The sequence below is a fragment of the Larus michahellis genome, chromosome 2, assembly GCF_964199755.1.
Source record: "Larus michahellis chromosome 2, bLarMic1.1, whole genome shotgun sequence".
Lineage (NCBI taxonomy): Eukaryota > Metazoa > Chordata > Aves > Charadriiformes > Laridae > Larus > Larus michahellis.
The window spans coordinates 39,627,236-39,650,122 of record NC_133897.1 but is presented as its reverse complement, the minus strand read 5'-3'; the positions used below and the strand labels follow the sequence as shown (position 1 = coordinate 39,650,122).

The window sequence follows — 22,887 nt, the reverse complement described above, 5'->3', positions numbered from 1 at the left end:
CCAGGGGTTTCAGGCCGCCAAGTCAGGGGAAATCCTGTTTTTTCATACCTGAAAGACCAATTCTTTCACACTGTCTTTTTCCAGTCGTACTAAACTCCCTTTTTAATAGTAGTGAACAGCTCTTTCCATGAAAGGAAGGAAAACTGTATTACACCAGGGAACTGATGAAGTATGAAAAGACGTAGTTGCTTTGGGAAGAAGCAGCAGCCTCTGGAAGTGTTATGCTTTGTGAGGTCTTGCTTTGGTCCTCTGGCATTTGGATTTGCACATTTGACTTTTGAAGGCAAAGGAAAATGTTTGTAAAAACATCCAGATAATTCCTCAAGTTTCTGATTCTTAGCCGTTCGAGACACTTTCTAGCCCCAAAAAGCTTTTCTTCTCTTCAGGCTTTTTTGATAGGCACTTGAAACAGGGAGTTCTTGCTCTGACTTTGTGTAGAACTCAGTGGATAGAGCCTTGAGCCATGACTAGTGCCTCTGTCTGGCAAGCCTGTCTTTGAGTTTCTGTGGATATTATTTCATTTTCCATGTGAAAATTTTTCATGCCACATTTGACCTTCAGTGGCATATCACTATATGCATAGTGGTCTCGAGCTTTCCTGGAGCACGCACTCTGCCACATCAGCTGCATCCACTGCTCTGACGTCATTTGCAAACTTGACAAGAGTTTGCAAATACCCCTCCGTGTCATCAATGAAGATGTTAAACATGACAGGCTCCATGTTGCAGACCCCTGGGTTGGGACTCCACTTGTCACTGGCCTCCAGACAGGGTGTCACCATTAACCATGGAACTAACTGGCTTTTACTCATCTGGTTTTCCAGACTGTAGTACCCTGACTTGGATACAAATAGCGTGGGAGCCAGTGCCAAACCTCTTGCTAAAATTGCCATTGAAGACAGTAACTGCCTTCCCTACACTTGTCCACAAATCCACTCATTTTAACATCAAAGACACTTGGGTTGGTCAAGTATGATTTACCCTTGCTACATCCATGCTGACTATTCCCAGCATCCTTCTCTGTTACGGGCCCTGAAATGTGCTACAAAGGATCTCTGTAGAAATACAGGAATTCCAGTTGTAGGCATTTCAAAACAATACAGTCTGACAAAAAATACCAGTGATCTCCTCCAGTGCTCCTGTGCTTGCTTGAGTTGGGGAGAGCGGGTGCTTTGCATTGGTACAATATATTTTTAATTTAAATGTAAATGCATGAATGTGTGTGCATATATATAGCTATCTACTTGGTTTTCACGTAGGATTTGGGCTTGAAGATGGCAAATGTCTGACCTTGCATTCATGAGCATTAGGATCAAACACATTTTGTGTGCAAAAGCAGTGTGTGTTGTTGCTCTCAGCAGGCTGATTTCAGCTTGCTGAAAACATAATATTTATTCCATGGCCAAGAGTCAACAGATATATCTTCCTTTAGCTCAAGGGACAATGGCTTGAGTTTTTAAAGCCTGTTATTTGTTTCAAGTTCAAAGAAATACATATTTCCTCAAAACAACTTTCAACATTGACCCAAAATAAATGTTCTTTCATCTGTGTTCTCAAAATTATAAACACCGCATATTAAAGATGCCTATGTATCCATACATGCCTGAACTTTTCTTCAGAAGCTCTATATGCTGTCATCAAAAAAAGTTTATAGATTTTACTAACAAATAATATATATTCCAGTGATAAGGTTTCCTGTGGTAAAGAAAATGTGTAGCTAATAAAGCTAAAAGAGTCAATGTGGGTTAGAGTTGAGGTTGTTACAATACAATATATACCTGCTTTTATTTTTATGAAAAATGGTGTGCTTGTTGGGTGGGCATCATAAAACCTATGGGGTTGTAATCACTGCCCTCATGGTTTTCAGATACTCTAGTTTTGCTAGATTTTTAACCTGGAATTATACAGGTAGCAACTGCTCATGTTAATCACTTTGATGCGGTTTTATTTTTTTGTAATGTAGATCGGTCTGTTATAAATGTACAGTTATATTTTGGACTGTAGAGCTGTTCCTATGTAGTGGAAAATCTCAAAACTGCACTTAAATTCCTAGCAGTGTCTTAATCAAATAGTCATTTGAGATTGTCTGCACTGCTTATGAGTGCTTTTGGCTTTCCGAATTCGTGGGCATGGGGAACTTCAGGAAGATTAGGACCAAATGTTGGCTCCCTCATTTCCTTCTTGTATCTGAAAAGGAGTGGAAATCCAGTTTGTAACAGACACCAAGTTGTCAGCTTTAGTAGTTACTGTGTAAGTTACTGGTACTCTGCAGCTGGTTATGGTTTATCTACCATGAAATGGCACTTAACTGCAAACAGCTGTGCAGGAAATGACAGCCTACTGAAACAACCATTGTAAAATATTTTTGGCCAGTGAACTTCCAATTATAAGTGAAAATCTTATTTATTCTATGCATTTTCTTCTTCTTTAGTGGCACTAGAGGTCCTATTTAGGATTCAAGACACAACTCCTTTTAAGTCTGTGGTACTCAGCCTTTTCCGTATCAGTAACAGTTGAGGGTACCCTCTGTCCCCGGCCTCGACGTGCCCGCAAATGCCATCCCTCTGCACAGCACCACGTACACTGAAATTCCCTCTGTGCTCTTTGCCACCTTCTGGTTAACATTGTCCATGGTGGTCACCAAGGGTACCTACAGTGACAGAAAAATTCTGCTTTGGGAAAATCGATAAAAGAACGATGAGATATAACAAAGGAAGAAAAACAAATGAAAGCCCAGGGTGTATAAGATGCAGTGAAAATTTCTGTTGGTCTCCACAGTTAACCAGTGGTTATCCTCTCCTGGGGTGGTGGGCAGGAGATGGCCTTTCCCCACTGTAGGCGAAGCGATGGCATTGTTTGCATTGTCCCTTTTGTTCCCTCTCAGGTATCACAAAGCTGTTAGAGAGAGTACAGGGCGTTGTAATGATCCAGGGTGTACTACCTTCTCTGGTTCATCTTAGCTTCCAAGCAGAGCACAGCATTACTGTATCCAGGTGTTCTTTTTTCAGGACTGGGCCATTTTTAATTAACCCAGGGATTTTTTGTTAGAGGAGCAAAGGTAATTAAAAAAACTCGAATGTTTGCGGACAATGAAGGAAGGAAGATTCAGTTTTCCAACCTGGGAGAAGGAAGAGAAGAGGAAGAAACTGATGACTGTACATCCAGAAGAAAAAGATCTTCCAAACTGTAGGGGCTTACACGTTTTTTTTACTAAACTGATCTCAGCATTTCTCTTTCACTTTCTGTTGAGAAATATTTTATGGTGGGAAAGTGGAAATTAACTTCACTTAAAACCATTGCTCTAATTTTAAAATATTTTACACATTGGACTCTGAGTAACTTCCTGTGCTGTAAAACTGATAAGAGACTCCAGAGTATGGATTACTGGGTTGTTTCTCAAATGATTGATATCAGTCCTTTTCCAGAAGAGAACAGGGGGATGGAAGTGCAGGAACAGAATCACAGAATCTTCATGGTTGGAAAGGACCCTTAAGATCATCGAGTCCAACCAACCAACCTACAATCTCTGCCACTAGAGCATGCCCTGAAGTGCCAAATCTAGATGTTTCTTAAATACCTCTAGGGATGGTGACTCAACCACCTCCCTGGGCAGGCTGTTCCAGTGCCTGACCACTCTTCCAGTAAAGTAATTCTTCCTAATATCTAATCTAAACCTCCCCTGCCACAACTTCAGACCATTTCCTCTGCTCCTGTCATTATTCACCTTGGAGAAGAGGCCAACACCCACCTCTCTCCAACTGCCTTTCAGGTAGTTGTTAGAGGGCAATGAGGTCTCCCCTCAGCCTCCTCTTCTCCAAGCTAAACATGCCCAGCTCCCTCAGCCTCTCCTCATATGACTTGGTCTCCAGACCCCTCACCAGCCTGGTAGCTCTCCTCTGGACACGCTCCAGCACCTCAATGTCCCTCTTGCACAGAGGGGCCCAGAACTGAACACAGCACTCGAGGTGAGGCCTCACCAGCGCTGAGTACAGAGGCACCATCACTTCCCTGCTCCTGCTGGCCACGCTGTTCCTGATACAAGCCAGAGTGCTGTTGGCCTTCTTGGCCACCTGGGCACACTGCTGGCTCATGTTAAGCTGGCCGTCCACCAGCACCCCCAGGTCCTTTTCTGCCGGGCAGCTCTCCAGCCACTCTTCCCCAAGCCTGTAGCGTTGCTTGGGGTTGTTGTGACTGAAATGCAGGGACCGGCACTTGGCCTTATTGAACCTCATACAGTTGGCCTTGGCCCATCGATCCAGCCTGTGCAGGTCCCTCTGTAGAGCCTTCCTACCCTGAAGCAGATCAACACTCCCACCTAGTTTGGTGTCATCTGCAAACTTACTGAGGGTGCACTCAATCCCCTCATCCAGATCATCGACAAAGATATTAAATAAAACTGGCCCCAAAACTGAGCCCTGAGGGACACCACTGGTGACCAGCCGCCAAGAAGATTTCAGGACTGAAGTCTGGAGACCTGAGCTCTGCTTTTGCCTTTTCCTTGGACTTCTGTGATCTTGATAGATTTGCGTCTTTTGGGGGTCTTAATTCATGGTCTCTAATGAAGGTGGTCCTAAAAGTAGTCCCATTAAATAAATAAAACAAAAAATGTAATAATTTCTGTTCAGTATAGAATTTACCTGTACCTATATTTAGCTACTTCTGTACAGCTATACTCTTTGAGTATAATAATATTCAAAGAGTTTAATGAGAGACTTCTAAGATATTTATGAAATACTTTGTGATTAATTTATGAAATGCATTGTTTATTTTATAGAAGCGGGAAATAATTTCTTGCCCACCTGGATTTGCTCAGAAAATTATTTTCGTGGTCTGTAAAATCCACAACTGTTTGTTCTTATGTGAGAAGCTATGGCTTTTGTTTTGTTTGTTTTTGACAGAAGAATAGACTCTTAAATGTTTCCTAAAAAGGTGAAAATTACCCGTGTAGACAAAGACTTGGCTTTAACATATACGGATATATTTTACTTGAAAGCATGGAAAAATACTTTTTGGTAATACAGAGTTCTTCTGTTGGAAGATTTTAACTTAAGATTTTATGGCCTTTAGCAGGATCTGTTATGTGTGTTCTGTGAAATAATGTTCCTAACAGAGTGCAGTGGTATTTGATGCAATTTCTTTTATGAGCTCTAGTGCAGAGGTAGCTCTGAGACTCTTAGAGGAAGAATTCACTGTCTCCTGTTTGCTTAAATATTTACAAGCAGCAAGTGTATTTCAAAGTACTTGTTAAAGGAGGAAAAATAAACAGGTCATTTTAAGCAGTTGCAGTAAGAATCACTATATTTTTATGGATATAATCTGTACCTCAGATAACTCATACTGCTTTCAAAGAAGTTGGAAGTAAGTCCTCTAAAAACGGCACAAAATCAGAGTCCAGGGAGCTGTTGAGGGGGAGGAGAGGAATTAGGAGAAAGTGGTTCAAGGGCAAACTTCCCTCTTCCTTACACCTGTGTATAAAACTCAGCAATATAGATTGAAAAGAATTTGTTTTTACAAGTAGCTAGTGGGTTTAAACATGAAAATACACTCTATCTCATTCTTTCGGAGCAATTAGAATAGTAAGTTTTTATGTTTGTCACAGCAAATATTTACAGCAGCGCCGCAGTTTGCATGGAGACCTGATCACTACGGAAGAACAAGCCTTGGTGAAAGAGTGGTCACAGAAATAGCATGGCACATACTTCATTTCTGGGATTTGATATCTTAACTTTGAATTTGAGCCGTATGATTTCAAAGTCTCCAGGCTGGGAATATGGCTGGAAGGGGGCTGTGATGAATGCAATGGGTTTTCCAGTGACGGAACTGGAAGAGGTGTTTTGATGCTCACGTTTGTAGAGGCTTAGTGTTGTCCCCCCAAAATGGGTCTGGTTTTCTAAACAGGCTTTGTTTCCTTGCTGCCTGGTCCTGGTAACCCACTTGTGGTTTGTAATTAAACAACAAGCAAAGCACTGGAGAATTGTTTGCTCCATTTGATGTGGTATGGACCTTGCATTGCAATATCAAGCAATATCAAGTGGCAGTTTTGATGGTTTATTGATTGCTAGAGCATTAGAGGGCCCTAGCTCCTACTTGTTTCTATCTGGCTAGATAACATCAGGGCTACATTTCCGGTTATTCATATTCAGATTTTAGAAAAAAAATATAAGTATAGTAATAAATACTATAGCAGAGAGACTTTCTTAAGTTTATTTTTATGTTCTTGAATTCATTGAGTTCACCTGTGGTGGAAAATAGAATAGATTATCTTACCTAGGACTTTACCTAGAACAGCAAAAATGGTTGTCCGCAGTTCATGGGTTGTCCCTCACAAAATGATTTATTTTTTTTTCCTGAGAAAGTTGTTCTTTACTGCTTAAATTAATTTCTGTACAACTGTTATAGAGGAGTAGAGGGTAGACCGCTTTTAGTCCCCCAGCAGTGATTTCTGTAAATCCTATAAAGATGTTTGAAGAGTTTCCATGGACACTAACATTTTGTTAAGATTTTTGTCCAGAACCAAGAGCAAAATGGGACCACAAGTTATGAGAAGAACCTAGTAAGGAGGGAAAAAACAAATATGGAAAGGACTTCAGTGTTCCCAAACAATTTACAGTCTGAAACCGCCTGTCCCACATGTGACATAAGAGAAATGAAGTGAGAGTATAGCCCGTGTGAAAGTACAAAATACAACGTCATGTGATACTTCAGAAAATTTCTGCAGTATTGCCTAGGAAACACACTGCCAGTTTGCAGTCAGCAGCCTACGCATCTCATGGCTCTGAGTAAATGTGAGCGTCTCGGGAAAGCCCCTGGGACCATCTGTAGCTGAAGCGTGCTTTACTTGTGTCACTATCTCAGTCCCCAGAACAGGGCTTTTACACAGACTTGCTTTGGTAAGCCTGCAAAGCCCTTGTTTTGTTGTTTGCTGTTTCCTCAGCACTCTGCATTCAAACTTCTGCACGTTTCTTTCTGTCCTGTAGGTACCCAGCGCATCAAGTGACTGCTGGCCAGGGTTAGTTCTTTACTTCAAACTAGATCTTTTCATTCTGCATATAGGATGTTAAGATCACTACTTTGTTTCTAATCCCATGAGTTAATAAGGCTAGCTTTTCTGTTTGTACATTCCTCCGTGTGTTCTCTTAAAGAACTGATAAAACAAATGATTCTCTAGATTACCTCTATCGATTAGGCTTATCAGTTTCCATTCACAGGAGTCCAGAGGAGATGAAAACTGCCTTCAGTAGCACTGCTTTGCAGTGCACGCCTACGGACTGTTTCTCAAGATCATTTGGGATAACTTCCAAACTTTCCCTTGGCATATTTTGACCAATATCATGTTTCCACAGCACTAGTTTGTTCAGCAATGTATGTGTCAAATGCCATACACTTTGAATTATTTTAAGAGATAGTATCTTCTGAAAGAGAAGGGGATTCACACATAGCTTTAAGTTTCTCAACAGCAAAGCATAAGGTAAAACTGAAGGATAGACTACTTTGATTAGTCCCTGATTTTTAAATGTTGACTTAGAATGGTGGTAGATAAGAGAAGGGATTCCTTTAATTACTGTCTGTGAAACACTTCGGGCTGCCCTGTGGGGCTCAGAGCATCTGTCATCCCATTGCATTGGAACCTGCTTTCTGCATATTCTGAGTTACATCACTTGTGCATCTCCTTGGCGTTGGTCATAGATGCCAGGCTGACAGAGCGTTTCTTGGACAGATAAAGAAATTTGGAAGTCCCTGAGGCACTCCACCATCCACAGTCATTGGTTTAATTCCCTTCCCTAGCAAGTACGTGAGACACTGTAGCTGCCGCTTGTCAGAACTGTGTTGAGCTCAATGGAGTGAATGTGCTGGAACTGAAGTTTTGTCTGAAGGTTAGCTCTCCGTAGGAAATATTTATAAAGGAGATGTTTGGGTATCCAGTATTAAGACCAGAAACTGATTCTTTTTTTCTGTCTCTTTAGGTCTCCAAAAGGTGATGTCCGTAGTGAAGGATATGTCTTGGAGGTAGAGTGCTGCTCCTATTTAAACCAACTTTCAGACAAAAAGGAGATACCTGATTTTATTAAGAAAGTGAGTAAAAAAAAAAAAAAGCAAAAACCAAAACACGCTATGCTTTTATTTGCACTATAATTACTGCTTCTAGTTCTGTCAGACAACAGGAATATGTGTACATTTTGTGCAATTGAAACACTGCACTAGAATTTGGTTTTTTGTAATTTTAATTATCTTAAGGGCAATTATACTTCTTGAGAGAAGCAAGTTTGACCATATTACGATGAGAAAATGATTTGTAGTGTCACAGGAGAGTGCCCTCTCACAGATTATATCAACTAAGTTACAAATGTAGAAGACAATCCCATAACAGTATAAATATTTGAAGTTGAAACAATATAGGTGATTTCCATTTTAACATCAAAATATCCCCTTGGATAGTACTGTAGCTAAAAGACCTATTAACTCCTGGAATCCCCCAGATTATTTACATTTTGTTTCAGTATCACATGATGTTAGCAGTTGGAGAATGGTACTTGTAACCTAGATACCTTTGTCATACAGAATAGTGTTGCTTTCACTAAACTTTTACACATACTGGGGAATTTGAAAAGAACCCTGCAATTCTTTATTGTTGCTTTCTTTTTCAAATTATTTTTGATGCTGTAATATTCTGCCAGACTGGAAATTAGCAGGTTATGTCCATTTTAGTGAAGACAGATTCATTGTGCATGTTTCAAATTTTGCAGCATCTGTTGTGTCCTATTGCGTGTTATAAAAACTAGCACTAAATGCTATATTTACTTAGCCACATGGTACAGGACCAGCCTGAGTAGGCACACTCTCCTAGCTTTAATCCATCTTGCAGTGATGATAGCTAAGAAAATTTTGTAGAACAAATTTCAGCACAGGCTGTATTAGCTTGACAGACTGCACTCATGTTCAGTCTTTCCTTTTTACTATGAATTGTAAAAACTGGATTAAAAGTACTGCAGCTATGAGTATCTGATCATCATCATCAGACTTAAAGATATATAGATTTTGGTATCAGAACAAACTGAACTTTTCTGAACGCTTACTAATATTCCAAAGTTTGAGTCTGAATTTCGTTTCAGGGTTTATTGTGGTATTGCACTTTTATTCTGGCACTATCTTCGATTATGTCAATGTATTCACACTTAGGCAAAACTGGTGTAGTTCTTGTGTACCGGTTCCAACATGTTTGATTTTGTTCTTCAGTTCTTTGAGTCAGACTAGGAATACAGACTTATCTGTCACAACTGGTAGCAAAATTTTATATCACGGCAACAGAAAATTTCTTTGTATTTGTAACTTCAGAAACAGTATGGCTAACATGAAAACAAAATGACAATCCAGGAGTCAGCTTATTTCCATAAATATCCAATTCTGAGACTCTTTAGAATGCTTTTCTAGACATGGAAGTGTTTCTGTTGGTAGAAGCTATTTGATTATGGGGTTATGAAGATGCCTTTTTGAAATATAATCATTTAAATTTTAATAGCTAAAATGTATATTTACTGTTTCTCTGTGGCTGAGTATGTCGCTCATCCTCAGATGTTATTTGATGTAGAGAAATTTGAAGTTCTTTGAAGCTGTTGCTGTCAGGTGTGTGCTGTGTCTATATCTGATTAAACACATTATGAAAGTCTCAACACTTTTATATAAATCTTAACTCATGAAACAGGACTTGTTTTGGGAGTAGGAATTAATTGTCATATTAACTAATTTGTTTGAGCAACAAAAATGTCCATTACTTTTAAGGGCATATAAAACAGATATTTACAAACAAAATAAATGAAAAATAAAGGATGTTCTTCAAAGAAAGTAGTAACAAAAACCTTTTAGAGAGGGCAATTGCTTGCTTTCAAAAAAGAACAACCCTGGAATTCCTCGAACTGTGGAATACAATTGAAGTTAATAGAGTGTTGTAATTGAATAGGCAAATCCTTGATCGCAGAGCTTTTCGTAACAGAGGCTTTTAGCACAGGTTTACAATCTTACTGCATTGCAAATTACTAAATTTTTTTAAAAAGATACCAAATAGAGTAGCCATATTTTCAAAACAAAATAACAAGTCAAAATTTTCTCCAGCTGTGAATTCACTAGAAAAAATTCCTCTACCCTGAGAAAATTAATTTTATTAATTTCATCATGCACTACTGAGGAATTATTGTTTACATGGAGTTTGAACAAGGATGCGATTTTAATAACTTCTTTTCTCAATTGACTTTTTATTGCATTGAAAATGTATGTCATGTTGAATATTAACTGCTAGGTCCCGGCAAACACAAATCAATTTTGCAGTGGTATACAGCATAGGTAGTACCTTTTTTCTTCTTCTGTAACTCCATATAAGTGTTTAAGAGTAATGAAGTAGAAACAAGAAAGTTATTTCACCTGGAGAATGCTTCTCGCCTCAGTACAGTGTTGACTATAAAACATTTAAGAAATGCCAAAGGCAGCTCTCTGGTCCAACCTGTGTTCTGTTGCTGAGATCCTCCTGCGCTCTGGGACTCTGTCTGTGTTCTCTAGTCTCTCCTGTACATTTTTGCCAACACTGTGGTTTCCAACCATGGTAAGAGCCATGGGAGGCAGGACACAGTTGAGTATTGGGGACGTAATGTTGCATGAGGTACACACCTTAAAATCATGTTGACATCACTACATTCTGTTTGTTCTTTCATATCAGTGTGGATCTAGTGCAGCTCAACGTGCCCTAGAGAGCTCAAACAGTCCCATGATGTCTTTGTCATTTAATTTCTGGGTAATGAAAGAAGTAACTTAACTGTTGTGTATGTACTTTACTCCTGTGTTGGTATTAGCACTCCTGTCTAGCTCTCAGGCAAAACAGAGATTAAAGCCTTGCTCGTCTGCTTTTTAATGAGCAAAGCTAACTTCTGATTGCTGTGGCTCAGATCATTCTGAAGTTCTCGCAAGATGTTACTTCTAAGATACTGTATTTTGTAATACTTTGACTTGTGTCTCATGTAAAATAGGGTAGCCTTTAATTGCTTCCTTAGTTGCTCTTTATTTCTGTGTATCTTGTTATCATTTTTTTCATCTGAGAGTGTTCTCCTGAATCTGCTGAGACAAGTAAGGGAAGGAGAAGTTAGGCTGACATCCCAAGAAAAGAGTTATTTTGAATACGCAGTCATGTATGAATGCCAAATATGTTTCTCATGACCTTTGTTTTCCACATCAATCTAAGTTACATGCTCTAGAAGAACTGTAAGGGGCAAAAGGTTTTGCTCCTGTGTTCACATCTTTGTGGTGTTGGTGGAAGGTTAGCAAATGGAGGGTAGTTTCTTTACCATTTCTTCCCAGTTCTGACTTTTCAAAATTTAGGAAGGGAATCTTTGTATCCTTGGTTGCCTGCTTAATAATGCTCTGTCAGAAGGAAATTCATGTACGTTAAATTTTTTTTTGAGTCTGACCCAATTGCAGAGTTCATATTTCTTGTCCGTGTGGGCTCGTTATCCTTCCCTAGGGAAGTATGATAAGCACAGAAAAGTGTAGTTTAAAAACGCTACAGCTTAACTGAAATCCAAATGCAGACATCTTCCTTTTGTGTTTTTGACTAGATGAGGACCTCTCCCTGATGGTCTGTCCTTACTTGACTCAGAAATTAGGCTAATTTCTTCCAACAAACCTAAGGCCATCCAGATGAATAATTGGTTTTACGTTTTCAGACGTGGATCAGTTAAGCTTGGAACACAACTGCCATCTTGAAACATCTGTGTAATGCTTATCTTGCAGCAAAATCTGCCGAATAAGACAGTGTCGGATCTTCTCATTGCCATTCCCTCTGTTCACAGCCTTGGTGAACTTCAGAGAGTATATAAATGCCATCACCAGCACTAGCTCAAAAGCTACTAGTAACACTCCCTTAAGTGGTCCTCTGAACAACTTCTGTAGTCCCGAGTACCCTAGAAATAATCTTGACTCCTGCAAATGTAGTGACTTTTTTATTGACATTTATTTTCTAGTAATAGCGTTGCTGAGCCAAGGAAGTGATGGTACCTCTCAGAGTTGAGCAAGTGGGACCCCAGGGAAGAATATGCCAACAAAACACATTGCAAGGACACTGCCACCCTCGTACATGTTCTAGAGTTGACATCTGAAACAGTGACCACCAGTTCTCCCCGGTACAAAAGCAATTTGTGTAGGGAATTGGACTTTTGAAAGAAAGGCCATACAATACTAACACTTCTATGAAGACCTCTCATCCTACATTGCTGAAAGATCTAATGAATTTGAGCCCTCTTGAGCCCTTGGAGTATATGGTATTAACTGGTATTTACTGGAATTTTTCTAAATGTCTTTTAAAAAAGAAAATGTTATCAGGAATAGAACTGGTATGAGGAATTAGTATGTTTCAAGTGTTAGTTTATACACTGGAAAGTAATACACATTACTACCAACTAGTTTAAACTGTAGCTGAACTTATGAGTGTACTCCTGAAAGGTGAGACATTTCTTGGAGGGGTTCGATGCCCCTGCCCGTTATTTGCCCTCACTCCTTTGGAGGGAGCAGCAGGCAGGAGACTGGCTGAGCAGTTGGGTAAGGAACTGCTACACACCCCAAAGGACCACAGGTCAGTCTCACTGCATGTTTCTCCGTATCGATGCTTTTATCAAACTACCGAGATGCTTCTTTCCCTGCTCTCTTGTTTTTAGCCTCCATTCACCTGTGGCTGTTTCGGTGTTGTCAAGATAACCGCTATCTTAGTTCACGCACATCATTTTCTGGAGAGTCATCTGTGTTACGGCACTAATTGGTGAAGAATTTTTGTATTAGTATTGCTGTTAAAAGGCAGCCGAATTCTCCTGCTTCTTTTAAGGTGCTAGGTAGAAGCAAGGTTGGAGTATTTAGGAGGACTTCTGTTTCTCCTATAAAATAAAAACTGAATGCCTATATGAATTCTCAAAAACTTTTTAAACCTTTTCCATAGATGTTCCTAGTCAAGGGAGTGATTCAGCCCAGACTTGGCTCTTCACTTATTTCCTACATATTTTTTGCCATTTGTCTTACATGATCAAAACAAGGGACTTCACATATCCATATAGTGTATGAAAGTGATATTAAATGATTTTGAACTCTCAACTTTAAAACTCTCTTCAGCACCTACCTATGAAATGGCAAGAAGATGTGGCAGCTGAGAAAGTGTCATAGGACAAATTTGTCCATAATAATATGTTCTTTTTCTGTTTATAATTATTTGTGTTTGTAACACTGTAACAGGCAAATTCGAAGACAGAAGTCTGCAGTTTCCTAGAAAAAATGAATGTGAAAATTGCTAATCTTGTAATTATTTTTACTTCTACTTACAATCGCTAAGAAAAACACTGTTTTTTATATAGCTGTTCCAGTATTTCTCACATTCTTGTCTGTCATTTCTTCAGCTCTTAATCTTTGCATTGAGATTTCTTTTTTAGAATGAACAGAGATGCACTTACACGTTCTGAAGAGCACTAGACTGTTGGTGGATTTCTTGACTCTCTTGCTGCAGTCTTACAAGGATCTCTTGTGTGAAATCTCTGATTGCTCTGTTGGTGCCAGGGCTCCTTGGATCGTTACTGTAAACCTTATTCTTTACTTTAGATATGTTTAGCTGGCCTGTTCAGAAATTTCCTGTAGGGTATAAAGTCAGAGCAGGTGGCAGTAAAAGATAGAAGAGGGGAAAAATTGAGAATTGAGTCTTTAATATTGCTCAGAGGATCGTTCTTCAAATGAATAAGCAGTTCAAATTTACTTCTGTGGCTAGAAAATGACCCCTCTAGAGTACTGTTTATTACCTAAGATTACTATCTAGATGTGATCTCAACCTCTTCTAAAATAATTTCCATCCTTAAAACAAACCAAAAAATCCCACCCCAAAACCTTCACTCTCCAGGGTATTTGCAAAAGAACAATACAACATTTATTTCTTTAGCGCATTGTAATGAAAACCATTGCAGAGCACTTAGCCGACCGCTTTGTTTTCTGCATGTTTGCAGTGCAAACAGAGCGCCTATTTTATTTTGAAGTATTTGGATCTTAGAAGTAGATATGGTCATGAAGTTGAAGTTGAAACTCCACATCAATAGTTCTGCTCTTTGTGATCTGCTGTGATAATATTTATTAAAGTGCATTTTGTTAACATTTTGTAAGTGTATATATAACAAGAGACGGTAAAAAATAGCATATACTGTATTTTAAACAGCCTGGTGTGAAGGGAAACATCTGTTCCTGGTTAAGCTTCTTTCAACTTGTGTTCTTTAGACTAAGCCCTGTAAGAGTGGTGTTGATATATATCTTCCATGAACATTGCAAAACTATTTTCAGGACTCTCCCAGGAGCCTGGTTGTGCTTTTATAATCCTTTGCCCCCAGCAGCTTTCAGAGTCATCCTCTTGACCAAGATAAAAATAGATGTTATAAAGTATGTAGTTGATGTTTTTAATGATCCCACTTCTGTCTGGTGGGAAAAATAACTTTTTTTAAAAATAACAATAAAGATGATAATATTTTATACTGTGCTAAAATAAAATATGGGCAAATTTTTCAAATTGTAATTTTGGCTACGAGTAACAGATGGCTTGATGAAACAATGCGATTCTAAAGAAACACTCTTTGGTTTATATAAAGATAAAAGAAAACGTTCCCTGTAAACTAAATGTAAAATCTGTAACTTGTATTGTAGTTGTATCCTGAATTCTTAATTTTTAAAATATTCCTGTTGTCGTGAACCTTTTAGGTTTTTGTTTTAGTTGCTTAGGACAGAGATGGACTAAACCTGTGTGCCAGTTTTGAATCACATTAGTGCTAGTTGATCACAAATAAGCAACTGTTTTCTCATGTTCTACAAAGAATACTGAATTATGTTCATCCGGCTAAAACGTCTGTTAGATACAATACGCAACCATCCATCTCTATAAATCTTTATTTTCTCCTTGCTTATGTTCACCCATTGGTGTAGGAGTTTCTCTCAAAAGATTCATGCACAAGACGTGGCCTGTGTTTTGAAAATGTCTGTTCTGTAGAGCAAGCGCTTGGGACAGAGTTTCTACAGACTTTTTTTTGACAACATATATAGAGTATTTGAGTTGAATGAGCATAGCTGGCTGCTTCATAGCAGTTTATCCCAGGTCTTAAAACAATTTTTAGGGAATAAATCTTAAATGACATGGTTAAATTCAGGATTTCTTTTCAGAGTTTAGGGCAAGGATGGGAGGACATAGGTATGTTACATGGCTTTTGGGCAGGTACCACAGTCACTGAATCTTTGTAGCCTGTATCCAGCAATGTTTGCCCTTTGCCAGCTCTGTGAAGGAACAGATGCTAAAATAAGACAATAATTTGAGAAGAATCATCGCACCCAAGACCACAGAGGATGAGACAGTATGGTTTCGAGACCTGTCATCTAGTGAGATATGCTGAAAGGAACAAGTGTACTTGGCACCACGCTGCACTACATGTTTAGTGTGGTTATATTGTTCTCAGGAATGAATGTACAGCTAATGCAAGCTGAAAAGGAATTTCAAGTTGTTACTCTCATCCTTGCCTTGGCTCCAGTAGCAGGAGACATATAGCGCACTGTAACTTAATATCTCTTGGCAGCACTGTCTTAAGAGCCTATCTTCTGTTTTATTCGGCATAGCAGTAGGTTGCAGTAGCTGCTTGCTTCCCTGTATTTCTCCCTGTTCTGTTTGTAGCTTTCAGTTCCCTTTTGCGGAGGCTGCTACCAGTGAGCATGTTGTAAAACGGCAAAGCTTGTTTTCTTTTCCCTGTTCAGTGCCTAGTTCTGCTCCACCACAAATACAGCGAGAGCTTAAAGTGATGAGTCAATGGTTCTGTTGAATGGGCTGTATACTGCAACGATGGAAAGGCAACGTACATTTGTTTCTTCAAGAAACTAATTAGTTTTTAAGTTTTTGGTTTGTTTTTGTACTCTGTTATCTTCTCTTGGATCTACCAACTTCTTTCTAACAGTCTTTAGATCTAAAGTTCCCAAATGGTAAAATTCTGGTCAAGGTTTTTATTGGAAGTATCAATATAAACACAGTTAACAACACCGCTTAAAGGATAACTCTGTGGTTTGGGATTACGGTAACATTTTTCAAGGCACCCCTCCAGTGTTTGATCCCTCATGGCCTATTTTTTGTAATTGACAGTGAAAATACTTGGTAATTTGAAAGCCTGAATGCAGACTGGGTTTTGACTTTCTAAAAGCTACGTTTGTATGAACACGAACTGTCTATCTCAAATTCAGAACTGGTGAGTGCAGACTGGAAAAGGTTAAAAATGCACGGGAAGTACAGGTTTAAATGACAGAGCGTCCTAGTCAGAAAGGTTGCACAGTTTGGAAATCTGCAAGTAGTGAAATAGAGTCTCAGACTAACAGGACTGAGAGAAATTATTAGCATTTGCTGCTTTGCTCTTTGATAAGTAGAATTGTCATTTTTTGTACTTAGTACTAGAGATGCAAAACTGCCAAAGTCACAAAAGTTTAGAGTTGTTTAGAAAGAACTAAACCCCTCCTTCAGAACATTAGCTAAGCCTAATTGGTTTTAAAATAAGCAGTAAACTCTTGATGACTGTTGTTGCTGTCTTCTCAGGAAGCAGCATGTGAGACCTACAGAAAATATCCAAGGCAAACTAAAAGCCTGTCGTAATTTTAAACATCTGTTTTCAGAAATGAACAAACTGGAAAGGGGATGTTCGGTATTTGTGATGAAACATGTAGTACTAAATATTAATGAAGGAGGACACAGTTGGAAGAGTATGTCTTGAACATCCTTTTCCAGTTCCAACTCCTGGTATGCAGTACATAGCATTCCCCTCAAACCACAAGATGATGTTCTTTGCATGAAGATCCGGGATGCTACATCTGTTGTCAAAAGAGATTTGCTTGAATCCTAAAAAGAACGTAGAAAAATAACAGTGATCTTGTTTCTGGTACACATTATGAGGTCTAATGCCTCTAAAGTTGTTCTTTTAGAAACCAAATAAACAGACGGACAGACAAGAATTTATTTTACTGGCTAGGACAGCTTATGCTTGGCTTAAAAAAGTTTTAGATAGCTCTGAGCAAAATTAACCCAGCTATTGTTTCAGAGGCCATATGTTTTCCCATCAGTAGGACTAAGTAGCAGTCTCTCCCTTAGTTTGCTGCCGAGCTAACTAAATGCATCTGACCATCAGAAAATCAGTTCATTGCACACAGAGAACGTTGTCCTTTCTCCAAGAGCATTTTTGCTATGTGTGCTCTTTATAAATTGTCCCTGTTGTTTGGTTTTATATTAGCAGTCCCTTTTACGGGGTTGCTATGTCATTCTTTCTGTACCTTATTATGTCATGAACCATATAGCAAACCTCGTAATGAACTCTTCGGTCCTAATGCTCAGGTTTTGAAGGAGTTTTTTTCCAGCTCATCAGGAAGTGTGAGCCTTGAGACCGTTTAGGGCTGCTATAAACTAGAGCGCCCTGATGACATTAGTAAAACTGCTTTTCCTCTGGGTGCATCCCAAAGATGTCCAGCTCCTGGCATACCAGAGTTAACAGAAATTCCTAGCACTTGTCTTATTAAATAATTTGTTTGAAAATCCTTATCCAAGAGAGAGATCCTCATTATTAAATCGCTGTGCATTATTTCCCATGTTTATTGATGTGGGTGGAATACTATCCTGAGCTTGCAGGAAGTGTTTGATTTTCTGTGTGCCATCCCATGGGAGAAACGCATAGAATCTCCCTGTAAGCAATTACTAAAGCTGACAAAAGTATATGATTCTGTTCAGCATGGGATCTATATCCTTGAGCTTATGTATTTATAAGTAATACCATCATGCTTGCTATGAATAGGAGATTATTACGGAGCTGATAATGCAACAAGAAATGCAGAATCACAAACAGTATGTGGACTGTACAATGAACTTGCCAAATGTCTTTATTCTAAATAGATTTGAAAAGAAAACCTGTATGCAGCTGGTCAAAATGAGCTTTCAACTTGGAGCCTCTGCACGTCTTTCATGGTTGTGAGGCCTACAGTTTAAAAACAAGTAGTTTTCAGAAAAGAGGATTTCATCATTCAGCCATACTGTTGTCAGGTGTGGTTTTACAGATATTTAGGCTGTCAGCCATTTTCTAATGAGGCAGGGAGCCGTCAGGAGTACCAGAAGTATTTAAAAAGATGGGACGTAAATTTGCTGCATCAACATAATGTTTAGTGACACTGCTTTGTGCTGCTGATGGTTCCTTTTTTCCAAAAGCAGTATAAAAATAGCGGTCAGTCAGTTCTGAAATAAACAATAACACTTCATACTTGTTAAGAAATGTTAACACAAGTGCCCCAGCTAAAATTCAATTAAGGTAACGACATCAGGGTTGGATATGGTGCTTGTTCCTATTCCTGCTAGAGTTAGTGGGAGATTTGATATTTATTTCACAGATAGCAAAGGCTAAATCTGTCATTTTTTTCCCTTCAGGGAAAATGCCAGGTTTCTAATCAAGCAAATTGTAGGGATGACATTAAATTCTTTAGCTGCCTCGGCCCTCTGTACACATGAAATTTCACCCCATCTTTAAGCAGGTTCTATTTTTAAACTGGCGTAAATCCAATTTGTTGCAAGCCAGTTATAAACTGATGTGTGTGTACCCACTTGGGGGTTTTTCCAGGTCGAAATAAATGAGTGAAATTCTGCTTCTGTTGTTGAACAATAACATCTTTTGTGATGGAGACCTGTTCTTGTATTTGTGGATAGTATCATCCAAACAGCACTTTATGAGGCAATAATAATGTTTCTGTTCCTATCCGGGGAAAGAACCAAACAATTTATTATTATTATCGTAAATTTTGTTGGAATTTCCCTTTTAAAGATTTCCCAAAATGTAAAGAGCAAGTATGTAGTGTATTTAAAATACAAAAAAGGTCAGTAAAACAACTGAAATTAGTATGGATCACCTAAGGTAAGGGTATTTTTAATCTGGCTTTTTTTCCAATGTGGTAAGTGGTGGAGATGCAGTTGCTCTGCTTTTTATGCTTTTTCCTCTCATTTAGTCATACAGCATGGTATGAGAAGGACCTTTGTTGGTACTCTTTGTTAGTACTCTAAACTGGCACATAAAGGCAAGTAATTGTAGTATTTATCCAATCTGGAATATATTCTGGGTGACCATGTCAGAGCAGCATAATGTTCTTCCCATTCAGTTCACCCTTACCCCTGCTTTGTCCCATGTGTTGCCCACTTACTGATTCCCAGCACCTCATCTGCTAAGATATTTTCCCAAAAGGCTGGAACAGACATCCCTGTCTGTGTGTACCAGCACAGGATGCCTCAAAGGGTCCAAAACCCCCAGGTGGCTGGTAGAAACAGCCTTTCTGCCCTGTGTGGCTCCTGGGCATGACCTGTTCCGGTAATGAGGTTTGAGCTTGTTTAAGTCTGGGTTTTTGTTTTTTATAACTCAAATATTCGATATTTCAAATACAGGAAACAGAAAATGTGGTGTATACTGGATGGCATAGTTCATTCTGGAAGTGAAGGCAACTAAAATTTTGTACTATTTAAGCTCTCAATAGGATGCTGAAAAAATCAAATTGTCTTTGTAGTTTGAAGATGTTCAGGCTTTATACTTTATTTATTACGTGATCTAGCCTCTTCATGGTTTTGTGGAAAGTTGGAAGGAAAGACTGTTTGTGTCTGCTGATACATCACTTTGCTGTTCTGCAGCTTACATTGCAGCGTTGATGTAACATTTCCTGCTAAACTGGCTTTATTGAAAATAATGGGATGCTTGGTTCTCCCTTATGTAATTGGGAAAATTTGAAATACGGGTTTAAATAAGATTTTGTATTCTGTATACTGCCGATTAATTTGTTGGGAAAGGGCCTTGAAGATACAGTCGTTTTTCCTAGTCTTTCTGCTAAACTATTAGGCCTGTGCAGCTTAGACTGTCATTCAGTCCTTAGTTCCTCCTGTTTCCATTCTGAGAACGAACCTCAGAAGAAAAACCTTAGGATCAGGTATTCCTTAAAACAAACATGTTTTTTTTGAGAGAGCCAAGACTGTAAAACATTGCTACAATACCTGTGAAAGCTGTTCTTGTCCTAATCACAGTGTGGGAGAGTCTGGTATAGGTTGACAAGCAGTCTTTATTAACTAGGACCAGTATAATAACTACACATGTACTATCCTCAAACTCTTAACAGTTGCATACTAGTTTAAATTTCTATAATTAGCTGCCCTGCAACCTACTAGTCAAATGTAATGGTGTGTCTGTAGATTAGTGATAAGAAATGAACTGAACTTGCAACTCGATCATTGACTGTGTCAAAAAGTATTTGTAAAATTACATCAGGGGTTCAGGACCATTAAGCATGTTATGAATGCATCTATCATTGACATTCACTTAAACCTTTCTGAACAAGCTTCTTACATGCTAACTTTCTTTGTAGACAGAAATTCGTTTGATCAGGATACTGATGGCAGTATTTTTATTTGGAGGTTATTGTCCTCTTTAGCGATGAGCTTTAGTTAAGTCAGCATCCCATGTTTGCCAGGCTAAACACCTGTGAAGACCGTTCCTTTGTTTCCTGGAGAGCTCTGCTCAAGTTCCTGTGATCACGAAATCAAGAGTTAATTTAATATGGAAAATAAAATAGTGGTCTGAAAGAGGAAGTTCTTGTTGTTGATCAGGTACCATCTGTAGGTTTGTGTGTTCAGAACAGTAACACGTTACCAGGAAGCAGATGATTCATTTAAAAAAAAAAAAACCAAAACAAAAAACCAAAAAAAAACCCCAAAAAACTGGGTAGGGAAGATGCAGAAATGAGCTTCCTCTTAGATTAAAAAAGAAAAAAAAAAAAAGTACAAGATTCTTCCTATTTATTTGCTGCTGAAAAAAAGGCCTGAACTGTTTCACATAAGATCATACTAAATTGAACCTTGGACATAATTAGGACACTTAACTCTCTAGAATTACATGGTATGCAGAGAAAGTGAAATTATTTCTCCACTCTGAAAGCATTTCTTTTTGAAATATTTATGTGTGTTTACACTTTATATTATATGAAGGGTATACATTACATGGAAAACTTTCCTTTTTGGTGGGTGATTTTGATAAATGAATCAGCAGACACCCATGTGTTCACAGAAATCTGGCTCTCATTGCAGCTTCTCCTGGGTTTGAGGAGTTAGAGGCTGGTGACTCAAATGGATGGTGCCTCCGTAGTGCTGAGTCTGCTTAAAAGAGATTTCTCTTTCTGCTTCATCTCAAACCTTCCTTAGTTAATTCCAGCTTTATCTAATTGTCATTGCTACTAGTCCAATGCTTTTTTCTTAGGATCTATTGCGATTTGATTCCTTCATTTTCCTCCTTTACCTAAAGTGTAAAGGATTAATAATAGCACCTCCAAGTTTCCATTTGTCTTCTTCTTAGCTCATCTCATGCCTTTTTCTATTCCGAGTTGTTATAATGGTGTTACAACTGTTGTTATAATGGTGCGTATAACAGAGAGAATTAACATTTTTTTGCATAATGTCATAATCACATACCTAATACAGAGAAGATGTAATATTAAGTCCTATTAAGTCCCTTACTTCATAATGTTGATACTAAAACTTTGTGTGAGTAATACCACTTCTGGTAATTTAGCTTAAACAAAATTTTCACTCAGATACTTTATCCCTTGTGAAAACATACAACATACGTAGGCATTTTCTCTCTCCTTTTTTTTTTTTTTTTTTTCCTTCCCACTTCTACATTTTCGGACAGTTTAGGAAACTTGTCAACCTGCTTATCTAGAATGTAGGTTTTTATGTAAATGTAACGTGACAATTTCTTGTGGTAGTGGACAAAAGTAGCAAAATGACATGCTAGCTGCCTTGAAGGGTGTTATTTTCTGTATTTCTATTTAGCTAAGACAGCTTGACAGTTAAAAATCTAATCTTCTTTGACTTGTAGATTCAAGATGCTGCAAGTCAAGGCTTGAAATTTGTTGGAATTATACCTCAGTACCATTCCCAAAAGAACTGTCTTGTCAGCGCCTCCCTGACACCCGCCAGCAACAACTCTGTGCAATCAAGAGATAATAAAAATGTTTCAAATTGTCCCGAGGATCATGCTTCACCGGATGGCGAGAAAATAGGTGGCATTAATGGATGCAATACTCCAGCACCGAGTGAGGAAAGTGGTGACCAATGTGACACATCCAGGGAGGGCTGGAGAAGTGAAGGACAGGCTACTGACGAACTGAATCTCAAGTCTGCGAAGGGAAATGAAGAACAGTTTAAACAAGTGAACCCGAGTGTAAGAGAAGCAGCAGACAAGCCGAATGGACTTGCAGAGAATGAAACACCAGCACGACACTTAAAACCACTTACTGGCAGTAAGTATTGTAGTGACCTTTCATACGTAAAAGCCGAGTTAAAATTGCCTCAATTATGTTCCCAGCTGCTTTGGGGTGTGGGGATGTGGGGAGGACCTTACCACTGTAATGGCGAAGAAAAAATGCATCAAATGAGCCACTTAACCTGATTTCAACGTGGTTACACAGTTCACAATGACTGAGACAAGTCAGGTGGCAAATGAAGACATGGTATGAGCAGGTGCAACCTTCTTACGGCCCATGTGTATGCCTGAGTGTAAAGACTTATTTTTGTCTGCTGTTCAACTGAATTGGTTCTTTTTTGTATTTGTTTTGATATCCTGAGAGCTCTTGATCTTTGCATCCTTTTTGTCGGTTTGAACAAAAAGCGCTGCTGATCTGCCTGACAAGGTTTTGCAGCAATAGAAGGAGTAAGTCACAAAGCCTTACCACAGTTAGCCCCTTTGTAGCAGGTGAACAGACAGCTGAAATTAAACCACATCACGAATAGCAGGAATATGTGTGATCTGCA

At 38.8% G+C, this 22,887-nt stretch overlaps 1 protein-coding gene across 1 annotated transcript in view; it reads left to right on the top strand.

Moving 5' to 3' along the window:
- Nucleotides 1–22,887, top strand: part of RFTN1 (raftlin, lipid raft linker 1) — a 99,544-nt gene that overhangs the window by 45,877 nt on the left and 30,780 nt on the right. Inside the window, exons 4-5 of the mRNA XM_074574983.1 lie at nucleotides 7,964–8,072; nucleotides 21,953–22,376. Coding sequence (XP_074431084.1) covers nucleotides 7,964–8,072; nucleotides 21,953–22,376 — 533 coding nt within the window. The remainder of the gene's footprint in view (nucleotides 1–7,963; nucleotides 8,073–21,952; nucleotides 22,377–22,887) is intronic.